We start from the raw sequence: 19,933 nt of genomic DNA, 5'->3' as shown, positions 1-19,933 counted from the left end.
GTTACGCTAAATGAAATTATCAACAGCTGCTGAAAAAGTTCTTGAAAGGTGCCGCAAAGAATCCAAAGACAAAATCGGCAAACATGAGCGTGTGCCAACGTCTGACTGGAACAGATATTTTTCACATGTCAGAAGGAGTCTGACCCATTACTGCCTAATAAATTTTCACCTTCATACTTCAATGTGGTACCTCTGCAGACCAAAAGTAACATACCACTTATGCAGAAGCAATAAGTGGCAAGTGGCTGCACAAACTTAAAAGAAAAAAATAAGGGGGGGGGGGGGACACTGCAATTGTTCCCGGACTTGGCTAGCTGCCTGCGCAGCGTAACTCTTGCCAGCTGGCATGGATGACAAAAAGTACACAGCTTAGACGGACTCTTTGAAAATGACGAACATTTACCCACTTCAACTACTCTTCTTGCCACCACTTGTGCAAAGACAAACGGCCATTGTTCTGTCATGAGAGGTTTGAACAAAGGGCAAAACAACTAGGGAGTAAACAGGCAAGTGTTAAAAAAAAACAAAAAAAAGACCTCAGACAAAGCAAAGGGAGGGGTAAATACAGCTAAGAAGGTAGGAAAGAATGGAAAACATGCAGGCCTCTTTAGCACAGAGGGTCTCCACTCTATTCCGCTAATTATGTGCAGTAGTACTACGAAGGCAGAGCTTGCAACCGAGCTTCACAGAATTATTCAGCTTCATGACGTATAATTCATTATCAAGAGTTATGTGCTAGTGTTCCAGATCTGGCTTTGCCCATACATTCTGAGACATTTCGGCACAGCCCCACAAAATGTAGTCAGGAGCAAAAGTTTACAGGACACTGGTTCCACAGAGAAATGTGACTTTCACCTCTGTTAAGGCATAGCGCTCCTATTTTAATGGATCGCTGTGTAGACTGCAAAGGCAACAAGTAGCCGTCAAGTAGCCAACCAACAAGTATCTGAACAAGTAGCCGTCACCAGATATCGCGTCAAAGATGTCTCCGCTTATTTTCATCTCAATAAAATAGATGCGAGGGGAAGTTTGCATACTAAAACATTTAACTCAAGACTAAGTGCCCAGGTTTCATGGGAAATCAAATTTTTCGCGTGTCCCATAAACTTTTGCGGCCAATTGTATCTCTTGAGGTTTGTAGATCTTTTTCTATCCACAGTAAGACCATGCATTTCAATTGCTGCCTCCAAGAAAGATTTTGATTACCGTCATATGACTTATGGCATTGCATTCACAATGATAGGCACGGATTCCTGCTATTATATTTGTTATGTTGTTGTCACAACGCCATTTTCCCATACTGACCCAAGCTGACGTCGAGTGCAAGTACTATATTTATATTTTGTGCCCCTGTGCTAAGTAATGGAAACATCATGCGATTCAAGCAACCAATTAGCTTCAACCCCATGAATTAACTACTGCGTCAATCAATTCACCATATATACTCGCATAATGAACATACTTTTTTCCCCAAAAGTTCAAACCAAAGTTTGGGGGTGCGTTTATTATGCGGGGTGAATTTTACGTGAACATTTTCGAAACAGCAAAAATTTTCAAGTAAGACGGTAATGATTTGAAAAATGCATTAGATAACTTCTTTTGCAGTAAAAATGCACATATACTATTTGCAAACCGTAACAGCATTGTTATTGCACATCACTCTGCATCAGAGCTACCAGACCTGTCGTCCTGGGCTGCTATCTTGTAAGCCTATGCTCGGTTTCGGCTTTTCAAACGCGTACAAGCTACCGGCCCTGGTCACTGGCCGCTTCATCCACATCAAGGATCCACAACAGGTCGTCCTTGCAGCCGCTTCCGGCCGTCTGTCGTTATAGCAAGCATCACGTTGAAGCGCTGCTTTTCAGCACCTGTTGTTTTGACAACAACCACGCTACGCACATCTTTTTCCTCGACCGTCCTGCTCATCGGCATGTCAAAGTTGATCGGTGTCTGATCAGTGTTTCCGTTTTGTGAGCAGATAAACTCTCTGTCCCGCAGCAGGTGTATAACTCGACTTGGGGCCCATCGCACACACCAAACCAGAGGCAGGCTCAAAATCGAGCAACCTACACGCAAATTTGACACTATTCCCAACTAGGCTGACTATGCCGACCAAGTGCCGTCCGCACGTCCACTTAACTCTCCCGTGCGCTGCGCCCCCGCGCCTGGCTATGCATTGCGTGCGCTCTCTGTACTATTACGTCAAAGTAAAGTCCGTAAACTGCGTAAAGTAACTGTTGCAGATAGCCAGCTAGGTTTTTTTTTTTCTCTCTAGAGTCTGCGAGGTGCCTTTGTGCCAGTACTGGTGGCAAGGTTGTGATGAGAACAGGCTGAGCGTTATCACGGTCGCTCTTTCCGTCAGGCCCCAAGCTACCGTGATAATATGCAGCCTGTTCTTACCGCTAGTACTCACTTGTCATGGCTTTGTCATCAGCTTCTCAGTCATCAAACCAACCGCCCCTGTCAGCGTGCCACCATGGCATGTTTGCCGCTAGCGTGGATGTGTAGCCTACAGAAGTTAGCTGCAGAATTATGTTAACGTGATCTCGGCATTTCTCACGTGGCATCATTATTAAGTATTTCCAACACTGCGACAGGCATTGAGATTAAGTGTTCTTGCTTTAAACAAATGTGCGAGAGTAAAGGATTCTAGTCTCTCCAGAAAACTACAGCACGGCCGTTCGGTCACGGGACTGCGGAGTAGCAAAGTTTGGGGTGCGTTCTTTTCTCGGCCTACTTTTGAGAACATCGTGCACAAAAATGGCTAAAATACAAGAACATACTTTGAAGCCTTACTTGCACATCAAAGAAAGGTAGATGCACTAATAGTTAATCTCCGAGACCTACTTGAGTACCTCTAACATCCATGAACTTATTTTTAACGGCAACTTTTTGTGGAAGACATCCACCCTTGCTTCGCTACATTTTAATCCATTCTATATCTAAGCAGTAACTATTTCAATTATTTGTGTATTTCTTTAGTTTGCTGTTGTTTCTGTTTTACCCTAGTGAGAAGAAGTAACTGTCACCAGATATGGCGTCAAAGAATTTTAAGGCGAAAGACTTTAACGGCTCATACACGCGGCATCCGACCGTCCGTCTGTCCGTGCCCTGAAACGGTGCCAGCTGTGGCCTCTCCCCCTCACACTCTCTCAGCAATCACGTGATGGCACAGCGGCGCACGCGGCAATGCTCCTTCGTCAGACGTCTCGTTGCAGCAGTCGAGTTAGTCAGATGGCTTCCATGCGGCCTGGTGATGATTCCACGGCAAGCGGTTCGGAGAAGCGCCCCAAGAATGTGGATTCCCCCGATACCAAACGCCAGAAGAAGAATGAGTGAATGCGCATGCGGCGGTAGTCAGTCGAATGGGCACACACTTTGGAATTTACAAAGTGTCCTTCAATTTTTTTTTTGTCTCAATAAAATACAAGTGAGGGAAGTTTGGTAATCACTTTCTATATCAGCAGCCAACATTTTTTACCACTTTACTACTAACTACAAATAGATTTCAGGAAAAAGAATTAACAGAAAATTTCTTCTCGTGCAGGCACATTTATTGCCGCTTGTTAACGTCCCTTTAAAATGAGAAAAAGAAATGAATATGTACCTTCCAGTCGGACTCGTATTGAGACTGGTAGTGGATCTCGTAGATGACAAGCAGCTTCGGATTCTCTCTCTGCTCGATGCTAGCGTTCCAGCTAAGTGTGATACTCCGCTTGGACACCGCGCTGCACTTGAATTCAGTTGGCTCGGAAATTTTCACTGCAAACACACAACAAAAAAGACTATGCTCAGAACATAATATTGACAAAATTGACAAGACATATTTAGATTAACCTATGCTTTTTCCAATATTTCTTTATATTCGTGTTCGTATGTTAATGTTTGTCTTAGTAGGGTCCCATAAAGTTGGCGCATTTCTGAGGGATACATCCTATTGCCTATGACAAGTCAAATCTTTACAGTGTAAAACCTCGTTTTTCATGCACATTTTATACAGCCATAACTCGCAACCATAAAGTCGCACGACATGAACATATCTTTGTTATGTCCAATATTACTTGTAAGCACACATACTGATATCAGTAAAAAAATTTGCAAACAAAGAGGTACTTTGTTATTTACAGTGGAATCTCGGTGATCCAATTCTGCATAATACATTTTTTGGGATAATACATTTTTTTCTTGTCCCGATAATACGATTTGGTTGTATAATACATTGGTTGATATGATTTTCAGATGATACTCTTTATTTTCCGGCTCCTGTGAAGATCGTATTAATGAGATTCCACTGTACAATAATTCGTTATTTATGTCCATGTTCGTTATACCGAGATTCGATCATGGTACACTGCATGTCGTACGTAGGGAGTTGTGGCCAAAGCAGTGAAACAGAGAAACCAACAAAATATATGCCCACTCTTGGGAGCAGAATACTGGGAAATTCTCACCTATTTTTAGATGCTCTATAGTGTAGGTGAAATTTCTCACACCGAGAGCATTTGTCCCATTCATAATCAAGCGAAAAATAGTGGTCTCCTTGCGAAGCGCCGGATTGGACCCCACAGTCCACGCGCACCAAGAGCCATTTCCAGAGTGTCCTGCCTCTGGGCACAACCGATAAAAGCCCTTGTGCATCCTGCGCAAGAAATGTAAAGCATGTCATGTCAACTCAGTGTTCACACTACTGTCGTCCAAAAACAACAGCTTATATGTCTCACCCATGCCACTCTTGCTACAAAATCTAGTGTAGCCATATAATTTGATATTCATAAAGTTTTTAAAGGAGTACTTGCACATATTTCCAAAGCTGTAAAAACCCTACTGCCACTTTTTTACATAAAAGGCCAACACTACAGACCTGCCAACCTTAAAATATGAAAAATACTGCAAAGTGAAAAAATACTAAAATTTAATGAGGTATACTAAAATGTGTTTAACTGCTCAACATGATTGTTTATATATAAGCGACTGTATTTTTGATCTTTTGAAATAAATTTTGCTCTAAACCAGACACAAACAAAAAATTGTAATATTATCGGTATCAATAACACAATCATGAAGAAGCCATAAAACTTGGGCATTTTAAGATAAACTTGCACATGTTGGCAGGCATAAAAGTACGAAGGTTGGGAAACAAAATATCGTAATTTGATACAATGTCATTCTCAAAATGCCAGACCTGGCGCCGTCGACATTATCCCGACATCTTGACACACAGTAATTTTGCGAACGTTGTGAAGCAATAAAGCCACGTATAACGATGTTTCTTGTGAAAAAAGAAAAAAATGCAACCAAGAGCGCTGCCAAGTTTCTCCTGGCTGTGCTCACACATAACAGACGCAGCGAACACAGGAATGAAGCAAGTCAGTGTATTATGACATCATGATGTACCCACCTACTAAGTACTGAAACAAACTTGTCCAAAAGAACAAGTATATCAGAGCACGGCTCGCGCTCGCTTCCTACGGCCAACGCATCGGAGCTAGTTCTTGCCTATCGCCGCTGCTTGGTGGGGGGCGCTGCGACCTCACCCTGCTCAGCTGTTCCCAGCCGATCTGTGCAGCGCGCGCAACGCTGGAATATGGGGTCGGGCGCGCTTCTTACCTCTTCCGTGCATTCAAGAACAAGTCGCCTAATTGTAGAGGACGCGTAAACGGTTCATCTAGGCTTCTTATAAATGCATGCAGTGTAGCCGTATTAATACATCGAGCTTCTTTAAATTCACTGGTGAACATGGAGGTACATGCGCCGGGAGAACAGCTCTCCGCCATCAAACGCATATGCATTTTGAGAAATGAAAATAAATATTTATTGCTCGTATGCACTTATACCTCTGTCACACGGCACATGTAATGTCATTTGCAGTAAATGGCATTCGCAATTGATGGCAATGTTTATTGGCAGGCTGCTATAATAACGAGACCTTGCAAATCGTGCTTCTCATTTACATATTTTCACTATATTGTTAGCAATACAATGGTAAACATTGGATGGTTATTTGAAAATATATTACGCCTTGTTTTAACTTATCAATCTTGTAATTTTTTGCCAAGCCCCTCCCCTGTTGTCGAGATTACACAAGTCGCGCGTGAATGAGTTCGGGAAGTATGGTTGCCATACTTTCAGGCGAAAACTCTTGCGGACACAGTAGCTCACAAATGTGTCTTATTCACAATTACAATCTAAAGTGTTTCCTTGGTGGCTTGTGTACATAGGCCGAAGGCTTATCGTTTTCGTCAGTCAGTTGGTTTGAGTGATTAACAAGGAGTATTCTCAGAAACTTCTCGGCAATTAGATTTGCGGATCGTATCGCATGGCTGTCGTCAACACCTTCAGGGCAGCTCAAGATGGGAGCGCGTTGTACATAGGGCTGGACTGCTCTTCCTGCGTGGCAGGTGTTTGGAGGCTTTATCAAAAAAAAACCCCACTATCTTGCCCAAAAGCACTAGAAACTCAGGCTAGAAACTAATTGCTTGGGAACTGGTGAAAAGAAACACCGGGTGTTTCCCCGGAACGGGACTTGCAATACGGAACAAAGCAATACACCATCACACAGCAATTATATACCAATGTGCAATGAACGGCGCCAAGTCTTGGCTGTGGCCGCGTGTACTAAAGGCTGTACGGCCGTCTTCAGGAGCCCACAAATTACTGCATACTGAACAACACTGACAGAGCACCGAATAAAATGCACGGGAAAACGATTGTGCGAGCGCGAAGGCAAGCGCATGCACACGGAGCAGGGGAGGAAGGGTCAGGGTCGCAGCGCCCCTACCGCCGACGGGTAGTGAAACGTGCTGAGAAACTCTCCCATGGTTTCCCCGACAGGTGAGAAGGCCGTAAGAAGCGAGCATGTGTGCCAGTCGAGCCCAGCCGTGATTAGAGTAAATTAATTAGAGTAAAATATTATGGGTGCTGCAATGCTTGCCACTGTTCTTTGCAGGATTCAGAGGGTTTGCCTTTTATTTACTGCAGAAAAGTTAGAAGTCTCAAATTTCCTGTCAGTACTCTTTAAATTTAAGACAAACTGCAACAAAATTTCACTTTGGATAAATTGGCTATAAGCGAGTAGTATTCACTACAGAAACAATGTTGGCAAAGCTACAGGGTTGGTAATTTTATACTTTTCTTATTAGCAGATTATTCAAAAGCCAACATAATGGACATCAAAAGCCAATATTTCAAAAGGAGGTTGCAACAAGACGAAGGCTTTGAAAAAAATTGCAGGCATTTCCAGAACTATTTTGAACTCTGAATCAACCTCTATAATGTCTCCCGAGCAGGTGTAACGGTCTCCACCGCAAGAAGCATACACAGCAACAACTCACCGCGTGTACGCAAACATCTCTCCCAGCTTGTATTCAGTCTTGACACTGTTCGGTGGTGGCTCCCAGTAGCAGGTAAGGTTTTTGTAGTAATAACTGATGCACCGGAAGTTTTCAACGGGAAGTGGGGGCTCTGTGGAAAAAAAAAAAAAGAACAGAGAAAAATGAAGTCAATGGTGAGGTCATTTAATTACTTGCAGCTTCAATCAAAACTACACATCGTATCTTAGAGATTTGTCAGAATGGAGCGTTAAATTTCGCCTGCCCTAATAATGCTCAAGAGGCCCGACAAGTTTGGAGAATGGAGGAAAGTGAAGCAAAAAACACAGAAGGTCCAATCCAAATGTTGGAACCAATGTGAAGTGAAGCTTTTATAAATTGCTCATTTAATGCAATACAAATAATGTGATGCATACAATTGTCTTTATTTTCGTTCTATGCAACATGTAATCTCATGCAACATTTAAATTTATGCGCAACACTACTCATAAGCTATGCTGAAATTAAATGTCAATTCAGCCAAATCCATTCCCTGACACGTTGGTGCAGCCGTGTCACAAGGGTGAAGGCAATGTATGATGCCTGTCGATGGAAAAATGCCAAGGAGAGGTGCATGCGCAGAGAGAAGTATTGTAAACACTCGCACATAATGAAGTTGGATCTTTTTTCTTTTAATTTGACATTCATAACTCCAGTATCGCATTATATTCAGGTACCAAGGACTTTTCACATTATTCCGTGCACTTAGTCACACAGTTTTGGTTTTGAAACCTGGTGAAAAGCAGCAGGCACATATTGCCACCATCATCAGGCGCTGTGATGGAAGCGGCAACCCAAGCACCTGTGCCTGCTGTGCTGAACCGTCTGCCAAGGCCTGCGTACCGCGTACCAACACCGCATACCAACATGCGTACTGGCCAGTGACCACACTACCCATCATCCTGTTTCCCTGTTGCCAGTTGCACAATGACAGCATTATGGAGACAGCAAGTGGAGAGTACTTAAGCTGCCAAAACTACCATGGCGCGACAGTTCGGAGTGACCGAAGACTTTCGTCTTCGAGTGACCGCTGGGGCTGACGACAACAAAAAAGAAGGCCTTCTTGCATGCACCGCGAAGCTACCAAGGTCCAAAAAAGGATCAAGTTACCAGGCTTCCAAGAAAGGAGCCTTCCTAGAAATTGGGAAGACAATGGAAGCCTACGCCTACAAAAGCAGCAATGCTCTCTGCATCTAGCAGTAAACACTACTACAGGCATCTTGCTGCTACTGCAGCAAAATGCAATGGGGACTGCTATTCTGAAATAGTAATGCTCATAATGATATACTAACGACACTTGCCGCACTTTACATGATGATGCATGTATGACAATAACGGAGTTTAAGAAACAATGTCCCCAAGCAGCTTTTAGAATCAAAAAACATAAACTCCTTTGTATTTCTTTTGCACGCTCTTTGTACAAATATAAGAAATTCAAAAAAGTCAAGTATCATGAGCCAAGCTTCAACGTTAGCATATTCTCCTTAAACCCCAAACTTAAACCATTCCCTGCCCAGAGAGCAGTATGAAAACTGATGTGCTCAGGCGATGTGGAACCTACCTCCTATGGTGACCTGCGTGGCGCAGACGTGGAAAACCTTGTCAGTGGCCACGCGGATGTTGCAGTTGTAGTTGCCCGTGTCCGAATACTCCGAGTGCTCCTTCCGCAACGCCACCCACATGTCGCCCACCGACAGCAGCTCGCTAGGCACCTTGGTGTCGTTGAACTTTATCTCCAGGTGGCTGCCATTCACCAAGTACCGCCTGCTCGAGATGCTGAACTCTGGAGTCTGGAGGGTGCAGTTGAGCACCAGAGGGTCGCCCACTTTCAGGCTGAAGTCCTTGGGCATGTCTGCACACAGAAGCACAAGTGCTCAGGAAGGTGCATGGATTTTACACAGCAGTGCGGTTGATTGACACAGGTTGTGTTTAACTAAAAGATTGCAACATCAAAGTTTGAGGCAACATTTGCATCACATCATTAGAGTCATGATACTGCACTGACAGCCTGCAAGGAAGAAATTAGGAGGAAAAGAACAGTACGATAATACAATGACACGCACAATCTTCCTGCACCCATCTTGTTACAGACTGGCAGATGCTCGCTATCACTTTAGACTTCGCCTGCACTTTCCTCAATGGTTAAGATTGTGTGAGATTATCTACGTTGCGTCCTCTTTGCTGATGTATGTGGGGACTGCGTCCTCCGAAATACCACTTAATGCTAACAGCTAGTACTGGTACAGGCCTTAGAGTAGTGTTGCCTGTATCTGAAAAACATCCTTCTATTCCCTAAAAACGTTTGTGGACAGTTGTAGCCTAATATGCAAACACAATTGAACATCGGCATTATGAAGCTTGACCAAAACATTTTTGCCACCTTCCTAATATTAGTTCAATTGAAAACCGTTTAGACTTTACTGTGCTAGCAAAGTATTCTTCATAGGAGTTTTGCCTTGAAGTGTCCGGACATAACGAAAAAGACTAAATCAGTTAAGATTGATAACGTACTGTTCCAAACCTATATTTTCATTAATATTGTGGCAATAGGTTGATCATTAAAAGAATAAAATGAAGGTGAAAGTTTCATTTTCAATAAGTTCATGTGGATACACAACATCAGTGCAACGTCATGTATTTTAAATTATTTTTTTTTTCTTTTCAAAGTTGGGCAATTGTGGCTCTGTAAAAACTTGCAAAGTTCTGTGTTTGGTTCGTTCAATGGCGTCCATCTCTGCCGTCAAAACCCACAACATTACAGCGAGCTGGTTTGGGAACTTCAAGGTGTGTGTGTCACCTGCCTTTCGGTGTCTTTTTTGGCTTATCGAGCAGACTTTCACTGTAATAGTGACTTTTTTTATATTTAAGAAGCACAACTTACTAATACAGTTAAAATTATCTTTCTCTTTAGTTTCCCTTAACTGAACCAGCAAAAGCTCTCCAATGAGTACTGAAAAAATGGCAAGCACTATGCTCAAGAACCCCGTTCATTCTCCATGCTCCACAGAGCCAGGCAGCTACATTGCATGCTTTTTAGAATCGTAGACAGCATAGACAATCTTACCTCCAGAAATCGGAGAGAACACCGACTTGCAGAGCGACGTGTGGGCACCTGGAAACACGCACAGCAGGAGCAGAAGCCTGGCACCACTCGCCAGGTGCCGCCATTGCCTCCCGTCCATGACAGAGCGGTGTGCACGTCCCCTCGGTTGGTTACAAATGCTGCTACAGCAAGGTCCGTGAAATCATGCGCCCGGCGTGACAACTGGTGTGCTGCCCTTTTCAGTCAGCAAGCATGGTTGTTCAGCAATGCTCTGTAAGAAGGTTTAAAGTGACATAAGTAAGAATCACCAGTCAGCGTTTTGCCTAGCAGCAAAGTAAGCTTGTGTTTATTGCAGTGGTTTTGTGCCCCCGATCTGCACAGCAGGTCATGACCAAAAATTAAAACTTATGGCGTTGGCAAAGGAATGTAAGATAAAGATACAAAACCTTTTAAATATACAAAGATATTTACACAGTGCTAAAACTGACAGAAAATCCAAGATTATCTTGAAACATTGTCCACATATAGCCATTTACGAAACAGCAACTGCTCAGGAAAGTTCCCATGTCGCACATCATCTAAAATTATGCACCAAAGGGCCACAAAGCAAGATCCCCCCACCTACACAATCCCAAAACAAATGGCTGACTAAGGAGAAAAATTTGCAACAATACTCATTGGTTCCATACTTGCTTCCCAGGAAAAGCTCTCAATTCCTGCTGCATCTAAAAACGCTCCAAAAGGTAGCAGGCCCAGACCGAGCTAGTGAAACACTCACCCAATCTTAAAATTGGCAGTTAATCCAAAAGAATTTAGAAGAGTAGTCCACAGCTTCCTGTTTACAAACACCAGCTGCCGAGGAAGTGCAGTGCATCCCGTCCACCAGCACATGTGGCCCACACTCACACGGAAGCCAAGGTCGACTAACAGGACCTGGCAATTTGCTCTCGCAGGGGTGAACAACATGGCACGGAATGTAGAAAGCCGAGACGAGGGGCCTCATCCTTTGCACCCTTCCACAGCGAACATATTCCTTTGGGCCGCGCCAAGGGGAAGGCCGTGGCCTTGCAAATCCAAAGAGAAACGCCCCTTCCCGCTCGCCACATCTCGCCCTAGCTTCCCTCGCCAACAACAGCCTCCTCCTCTCAGAACCAGTTACACCTGGCCACGGCACGCCGAACACCTTGGCTAGGTTACAAATGCAAACAGCAGCAAGCCTTTCCCTTCTCTCTCTCATGAAGCAGAGCCATTTGCTCTCCAGCCTTTTTCGCTGGCACGGCACAAGATTTACAAGGACACACTGCACCCTCCGGACGAAGTAGTAGCTCCTGGTCATCATATCTTGGGCTGCTCCTTCCTCACGCCCTCTCTCTCTCTCTCTCTAAGCGTGATTGCATGCAATCAGACTGAGAGGTGCACATGTGTGTAATGATTGCTGGCTCGCTGCTGCCCCCCTTCAGTCCTCTCTGTCGTGTAACCAACCCGGAAAACACAGCCCTGCCTGACATGTAACCACCCGAAATCATCCACCTTGCATATCTCCTCACAGATGCAGCGTGCGCAAATGACACAACACAGCCTTCGGGTGATGCAGGTTTTGGGTGCAGGGCACGAAGAGGTTGGCCCTGCTTCTCGAAGCAGCGTGGTCGGTGGAAAGCAACAACACTTAAGACACTTGCTCTATCACAACGTGAAACATTCACAATATTCACTATAAGACAAGAAGTACTGGCGCAAAGACAAGCCACCTATCACAAATTATTCAGTAGGCCTAATGGTGAAGACTTCTGATAAAATGAAAGAAAATACAGCCTCAGAGCAGCAGGCATTCATTCCTAGGACACTTGGAGATATAGTTACACCACCACAAGCATATCTGGCCAAGGAGAAAGCAGAAACTATGTCACAATTTTAAGACAAAAGTTCAGAATCTTAAAGAGAAGTCAACTGATGCAGTTTTTACACCTGCACATTGTTAATTGTGTGTCAACAATTTTTTTTCTAAGCTACCTGCCGTTTCCTGCTGACATATCACGCAAGCTTATTAGCTACCTGCTGCAGATTTCCTCCACGACGACGATGCACAATACAAACATGACCTTGCTAAAAAAGAAAATGCCTGAACAGTGGATGCTCCCAAACAATGAAAAGCCCTTCAACTTGGAGATTCTTTTTCGGTGAGTAGCCTCGTGGGAGGGGACGTTCAACCCTGTTGACAGACACGAGGCTTTTGAAGTCAGTGCCAAACACCACGATCAGAAAGAGAGAAGAAGGGAGGGATCGAGGGAAAGCCCTGCCGCCTGCCTTGATGAGCTCAAAATAAGTTGAGCCCCTCTCCGACCCAAAGAAGAAGCAATGGCTCACTCGCACGGGAGACAGAGGAGAAGCTTCTGCGGCAACGCCCAGCGGAATTCTTAAGAAGTAAACACAGACCACTGTGACGGGGCCTCGGTTGATAGCTTAGATAAGCAGGTCCCGCTCACCACACAATGGAAGCAGGCAAGCATCAAACAAACACACTTTGCGTAGTGTGGCGTGCAATGATGATCTGGCCATCTCCCTGGAATAGGTTGACCTAGCCTCGCTATGTGAACTGGCTCTTAAGAGTTAGTGCTTCTGCACTAAATCTCAGTCAAGCGAGTGAATGCCTGTACTTCCTGCCACTCCTCAAGAAAACAGCTCCTATATTTGTTTTCTTGGCTGCCTCTGAGCTTGAAAAGTAGCATCTCTGCAGGCAAGCTGATGTTGCCCACTATGCCCCCATGAAACTGCTAACAAATTCAGAGTAAGAAGAAAAAAAAAGAAAGACGAGATGCAGCGATCGTAAAAGAAATGCAGCAAGAAAAACACCTGCCAAGTTATAAGCCTCACCCAAAGTGCGAGGTCCCCAGTGTCGCATATTTGAGGTCTTCCTAGTCGAATAAAAAATGTTTTTGCGTGAGGACTAGAAGGAAAGAGAAAAGTGGAAAGAAATGGATACAAGCAACGTGGGTAGAAACACTAGTTGATGTAACATGCCTCGGTGCAGCCACTCTATGTTTCCGAACACACACCACACGCTCACTTTGAATTGCAAATGCAACAGGAATGCAAGCGATGTGCAAGAGAGTTGTAAAGCATTCGTGGCTGCAACGCCTGCTCTGTGCCATTGGTTACGCAAGATGCTGATTTGCATCATTTGATGCTGGTGTGGTGGGGTACAGCAGCTATGCTGATAAACACAGTGACCTGTTGCAAAAGATGCTGATTTACATTATTACATCTAGTTACGCCTAATCAGTAGCAACAGCAAAATAACAACTAGGTGACTTGTAGTAGGTGACTAAAAGAGATGTGGAGGCAGACAAAGCATGGCAGATGAAGGCCTGCTGCTTTTAACTAAACTATCCTGTCAGTATGAATGCAGTACACAACAATCAAAAAAGGCTATGCAAGAAGGTGCCACCAGTTTGCTTGATGTCCTTGAGCAACGAAGGCACCAGAGATACCATCTTCAAATCATTTGACAATAGAACCAATTTGTGCAAAAATAGGCATGTAAAAACAATGTCTGCCCTCGAAATGTCTGCAGAAGTTGGCTGAGAAGTGGTAGTGTGATTAGCTCCTAGCCATGGGTGCAAGCCATTAATACCGCAAGAAAAAAGCTCACAATGTTCTTGTTATTCGAATATATGGTGCATATTTACCGTATTTACGCATCTTAAAGTATAACTAGAAATGAAATATCTTCCTTCGAGTGACAATGCTGCCTACTCCTAGCAGTAGAGACTGCCTATTCTAAAAATGCTAGGAAAGCGATGCCGTGTAATGTAACTATTCACAACATTCTTCACTAAACCAGCCCACAGGAAAAAAAAGAAAAAGATATCTTAGAAGAGTGTTCAGATTCACACCTTCTCGCCCGCTTTCGCACGAAAGCTGCCCTCTTGGCTGATGGAGGCTCCCATACCCTCAAATCAAGGCACCCCAGCATGTAGCGTCTGCGTTTGCTCCAGAACGGCTGATAAATGCAAACCTTCAGCAAGGACCAAACAACAACGAAAAAAAAAAAAAAAAAAAAAAAAAGGTGGGGGCAAAGTAAAATGTCGAGCACTACGTACTACAGAGTGCACACACTCGCGCGAGCTAGTGGGAGAAGCGAACAAGATAGGGGGTCCTCGGAAGACGACGACGAAGGGTGTGCTACGCCACCAGAGGGCGGGGGCGCAAAAATCCCGTATGCCTAAGAGCACTACGCCCCCGTCCCTACATCCAACGAATGGCGGAGGAGGATAGAAGAGAAAGGACAGCCTGTGAAGTGCGCCGCCGTCTGCTTATCGGCGTCGCCATCCATCACCGCGGGGGGCTCGACCGGCGGTCCGGAAACGACGAAGCCGGGGCCCCCCTTTCCCGGCACCTCGGCGAGCCTTATGCTGGTGGTGGTGGCTCGCGAATAACATAGAAGAAGCGCGCAAGTCTTTTTTTTTTTTTTTTCCTCGCCCTGCCAGTTCCATGCAGACCAATTTGACCCAGCTAATTTCGGGCAATAGCGCCATCGAAAACGAGAAAGAACAGAGGGGCATTAGAAGAACACACTGTCACCCTAAAGCCTCACAGCGACCAGCAACTTGCGTGCCGAAAGCGGCAAGACTCGTCCTTGCGGACGATAACGGACGACCCCGTTTCGAAACATTCCATCAAAAGACGGGAGTTTCCCCACTGCTGCCGCAAAGGATGCCAGTAGCGGCGCGGCGGTCCCTGCGCAAAGTTTCAGGAAAGTGTATTCTCGCCAGCCAGTTCCTCCGCGTGGGACGTTGTATCACAGGAACGGACAAAAGCAAGGGAAGCATCTCACGGAACAGATTAAGGTTTTCTTGAGTCGAACGGCGCTGGCTACGCGACGGTACGCGCCGCGGGAGCGATGCACGCAACTACCCATGGGGCAAGAGGCACCCCGGGTGCACCGGGACGAACGACGGACCGCTTTGCAAGCTTCATTTCCCGTCGTCTGACGCGCAGGAACCCCCCGGGCGATCCCTGGCGTGGCGTCGCCCAACACCCTCGACTGCAGCGAGGACGGTGTGGATGGCGGGATGGAGTGCTCGATGGAGGGCGCGGAATTTGAAGACCAACGAGGGGATGACGGAAAGGAGAGATGCCGGCTGTGGACGCACGCCCTCCGACATCCAACGCGCGCCGCTCGACCTCGGAGGCTGTGCGATTTCAGAGGCAAGCGAGCGATGTCTGTACCGTATACTCACTCACTGACGCGCAGTGCTCCGTAGTAAAAAGCGCTCGCGAGACTACCAGCTGCCGGTGTAACAGCCGGCTAGCGCACGTGGCTAACGACCAGCACGTCCCGGTAGTCGCGGTGCGGCAAGACGGAACGGTAATGCCGTACCGCATGCCGAACTTTCCTTAGCGTAACGTGCCACTGCTAAACACTCTAATAACCCCACCATCAGAGTCCATAGTCGGATATATATTCACTGCGGCGTCACTACTGCAAGGTATTGACCATATACTGGTAGTCCATGTAGCCGAATAAACAACTATACGGTTCGAAGCGTGTAGTAATAGCCAGCTGGCCCATTGCAGTTGTGGTACAACTGCTAGAATAGGTTACTTTGAGCATGTCACGCGCGAGTATCCAAATGGTGCCAAGAAGTGACGGGACAGCGCTTTGTCCCGTACACTCATGCGCTCACCACTCTTCGGAAGGTTTACACGCTCTCCTGTGCAGAGTTATAGCAGGATAGAGCATGCTGCATCAGGCCAACCTCCCAGCATACTTGGAGGAAAAAAAAAAAAATTCTGTCCATAGTGTTGCAAACTCAAGCGCAGTGGTTAGAAAGCCCGTAGTTTCGCTTCTATTACGCGCCGCTTTCCACACCTGACGGTCCGAACCACCTCTTTCGCTCGCGAACGCTCATTCTTTTTTCAGGTACTAAATGATTTTGGTACTGAAATAATTCTTGGGCAGCGCACATAAAAACGAAACACGAGAAAGAATACAGGACAAGTTGGGCAGTTGTTAGACCAGCGCTTGTCCTGTATTATTTCTCGTGTTTCGGCTTTTATCTGCGCTGTCAAAGAATGGATAAACAGCAACCGTTCAGGGTTGAAACTATCAATCGTTGAGAAGCGAAATCCGTTTACGGAAGTTATCAGATGCCACCCCTGCATCACTTCGGAAATCGATTTAGGAGAGAGTCCGTGAACGATCTTGATTAGGACGACGAATCCTATTTGCAGTTTTTTTTTTTTTCAAAATCGTTCGTTATCCGTTCAGTAATGATGTCCATGACGCGCCTCGCATCATCATCATCAGCAGCAGCAACCTATATTTATGTCCACTGCAGGACGAAGGCCTCTCCCTTGCATATCGGGCCTCAAATCAGTTACAGAATATCGCCGACTCATGTTTCCTCCTACAATATTAGGCATTCTTCGCAAAGCCGTTGCGAAGGCCGTCAGAACAACAGAATATGTGTATAGTGAACCTTCACGCTAAGTGTTAGCCCGCGGACAAAGGCTAGTGGCAGATAAAGAGGTAACACAAAACAACCAAAAAAAACACGTTGCCGCATTCTATAGGCGCGCGTGATAGTATAAGGCTAGCTGCGCGTCAAATCGCAGGTAGAATCATATTCTGCACTAGGCATTTAAAAGTCCGTGCTCTTTCTGTCTTCCTGCTCACCTGAAAGCCGAAGAGCAACATGATTGATTGCTCGATTGATTGATGTTAACGTTCAAAAGCAATGCTGGAGCTATGAGAGGGGCCCTAGTGGAGGACTCCGCACTAAATTTGACCGCCTGGATTTCTTTAGCGTGCACCCAAAGGACGGTACACGGGCGCTTCTGCATTTCACCCCCATCGAAGCGCGGCCGCCGCGGTTGGGAATCGAAACAGCGACCTCGTGCTCAGCAGCAGACAGTCTACCCCGGGAGCGGGTAGCAACATGCATGAAAAAAACCACTCGGCAACCACTCACGTCGCAATCTTCGGTGCTCGAACACGGCGTAGGAACAGTCGCTGACCACTACTACACGGTCGGAAGGGCAGAAGGACAACACTCTCCGCAAAAGTAGGCGCAGCAGAGTAATTCCGCCAGCAGCTCGCAAAGCCAGTCCTGCTGCGCACCCACACGCAGGCTCCTTCCTTAGTGACTGGCACTCGAATGAAGGAACACAAGGCCCTCGCGGACGCCGCTCGTATCACACCAGCACAGAGTGTGAGACGACGAACCCAGCGGGGTCGTAGCCTGCTGCTCGTCCTGAGGGGCCTCTTTATAGGATGGAGATTGCGCCGACGACCCTTCCGGCAAGCCACACAGCCGAGAAGGTCAGCGTAGGGAGGGAGGGAAGGGGGGAGGCGAAGGAGACCCTATAGGAAACGGCTGGAGGAAGGGGAAACTGGCGGCGAAGGGATTCCGCTAAAGCAAACCGAGACGTCGGCGGCCACGTGACCACCACCGTCGCGCCCCGGGGCCCGCTCGTCTTCCCAATCAGAACCGCAGGGCGGTAAACACGAATCTCGGCGGGGGCCAGAGCGACGTGACCGGCGATTCAAGAGCGCGCGCGTTCTGCGTACATCTGTTGCGGTGCGCCTATACACGGCGAGAGACGCAACGGGCCGGCAAAGGAAATCGCCGATGATGCCGAGATGGATGTAACCGTGACGGCGGCTAGGGCCAAGCGGCGGAAACGGCGTTAAGGGACCAGAGGTTTCGCTTAGCTTGTTCGTGGGCGCTCGGGGAGAGAGGGACAGAAGCGCACGAAACGGCGGGCGAACGTGAAGATCGCTGTGGCACACCAGTCGGCACGTTCTTCGCAGAAGCGTGGCGGGTGAGAAAGCACGCGCTCTCGCCGCAGTGCCGGCCAACCAAGAAACCCGAGACCGATCGAGCGAACGAAGCTCACCCAGATCAAGAGGCCCCGCCCCGCTCGAACTTAACAGCCGCAACAAGCAGCCAGATCGACGCTTAGAATCTCTTCCCATACTTCATTTCTAAACAACCAAGACGCGCCCTCTTTCTCCCCACGCAAGCTTTCCACCGACGGCGCTTCTGAGAAGCTTCGCGCGTCACAGAGCAATCCATCCGACCAGGGATCGAGCTCAGTGGCGGCTGGAGGGCGCAAGCGGACGACGAAAGAAGGAATGCCCTCTGTGCTTGGGCAGCAGCGTGCGCGGCCGCGAAACCATAACAAAGGCAGGCAGGGGAAGCGAAGACCACGCGAGCGCGGAGGAGCGAGAGCAGCGGACGCTCTCCTGACGCGATAAACACCGGAGATCGCAGGGCTGGCAGTTTATTATGGTTAGGGGGCGCTCATCCTCCAACTCTCACATTTTTTTTTTTCCTTTTATCCCTTCAGGGCCACGCAAACACAGGCGCGCGCGCGCGCAAGGCAGCACCTCGTTGCTTCGCTGCACCGCAGGCGCAGATCCCAGAAGCGAAGCACCAACTGCGGGACGTCTTGGAATGGAAGCCCCGAGTGGCAGCGTTTGTCGGCCGGAATACACGCGTTGGAACCGCGCGTTTGGGAGACTGAGGAAAACAACGAAAGGAAGGAGGACCCCTCGTAGTTTGCAGTGCTCTGCATGCCTCCTGCAGCTAGCTCCCCGGCAGATTTTCGTCGAGGTTGCATGGGAAGAAGGCATCGAACGCCGCAAAGAAAAAAAATAATAATAAAAAAATAAACAGCAGAAAGAGAGGAGGGGGCTCCCACTTCTCGAAGGTCGTCGGTCGACGGACATGTACGCCTCCTCGCTCGGGGTCCGAGTCGGGAGGGTCTTGAACGACGCCCGCGGTGGAAGCGAATGTCGTGGTTGAGGAGGAGCTTGCACGAAAGCGGGGAGCTAGAACAATATACAGTGTGGCGCGCGTCACTGTGCCTCTGCCGCCAGGCCGGGAGGGGTTCTTGCATGGAAGACGACGGAAAGACAACATGAAAGGGGGGCCCCCTGCTTTACAGAAAGGAAGTAAGCAGAATAACAAACGGTGGTTTGACCGAAGTTTGCGAGTGGGAGGCAGCGCTAACGTAAACGGGCACGTTGCTTTGAAGCCTGGAAGGCTTGGTTAAACAAATTGAACCGCCTCTCTCTCTCTCTCTTCTTGCAGGGTCTGGCAAACTGCGCCGCAGCCGCAGTCGACAACGTTCCCACCATCTTCTGCACCAACCAGCCGGCTATATTGGTCCCTCCACGAATAGACGCGTGCGAAACGGTAAGGTTGAAGAAACGGAGCCTACACAAGGAATTCCGTGAAACGATACGTTACGTTCAGTGAATAAGCGCGAGCCCTTTCTGAGAAACTAGTAAGCTATACGCTTTACAAGCCACTACAGCAGGCATGTTTATCGGCTCGACCACCGTATAGAGCACAAAGCTTACCAAAGAAAAGAAAAAGGAAAGAAAGAAAGAAAAACGATATAAGGTCGGACGAAACCGAACAAAGTAATGCAGACCACGGCGACACAATTTCAGAACTGTCAGAACTGGGCACTTCAAAAGAGGCGCGAAAACACAGGGATCAAGCTATAC

At 47.1% G+C, this 19,933-nt stretch overlaps 1 protein-coding gene across 4 annotated transcripts in view; it reads right to left on the bottom strand.

Annotated features, from left to right (window-relative positions):
* The window catches only part of LOC119433494 (uncharacterized), a 236,057-nt gene that overhangs the window by 22,357 nt on the left and 193,767 nt on the right, over positions 1 to 19,933 (bottom strand). For 3 of the 4 annotated variants that reach the window (XM_049659433.1, XM_049659434.1, XM_037700730.2), the window contains 5 exons: positions 10,432 to 10,681; positions 8,929 to 9,219; positions 7,332 to 7,461; positions 4,452 to 4,639; positions 3,608 to 3,762 (listed from right to left, as the gene is read on the bottom strand). In XM_049659433.1, the coding sequence (XP_049515390.1) occupies positions 3,608 to 3,762; positions 4,452 to 4,639; positions 7,332 to 7,461; positions 8,929 to 9,219; positions 10,432 to 10,549 (882 nt within the window). In that variant the 5' untranslated portion in view covers positions 10,550 to 10,681. Of the gene's footprint in view, positions 1 to 3,607; positions 3,763 to 4,451; positions 4,640 to 7,331; positions 7,462 to 8,928; positions 9,220 to 10,431; positions 10,682 to 17,384; positions 17,639 to 19,933 lie in introns of those variants that run through there. The other variant, XM_049659435.1, reaches the window with a different exon arrangement.

This window comes from Dermacentor silvarum, chromosome 11 (assembly GCF_013339745.2).
Source record: "Dermacentor silvarum isolate Dsil-2018 chromosome 11, BIME_Dsil_1.4, whole genome shotgun sequence".
Classification (NCBI taxonomy): Eukaryota; Metazoa; Arthropoda; class Arachnida; order Ixodida; family Ixodidae; genus Dermacentor; species Dermacentor silvarum.
This window is presented reverse-complemented; position numbering and strand designations above follow the sequence as displayed.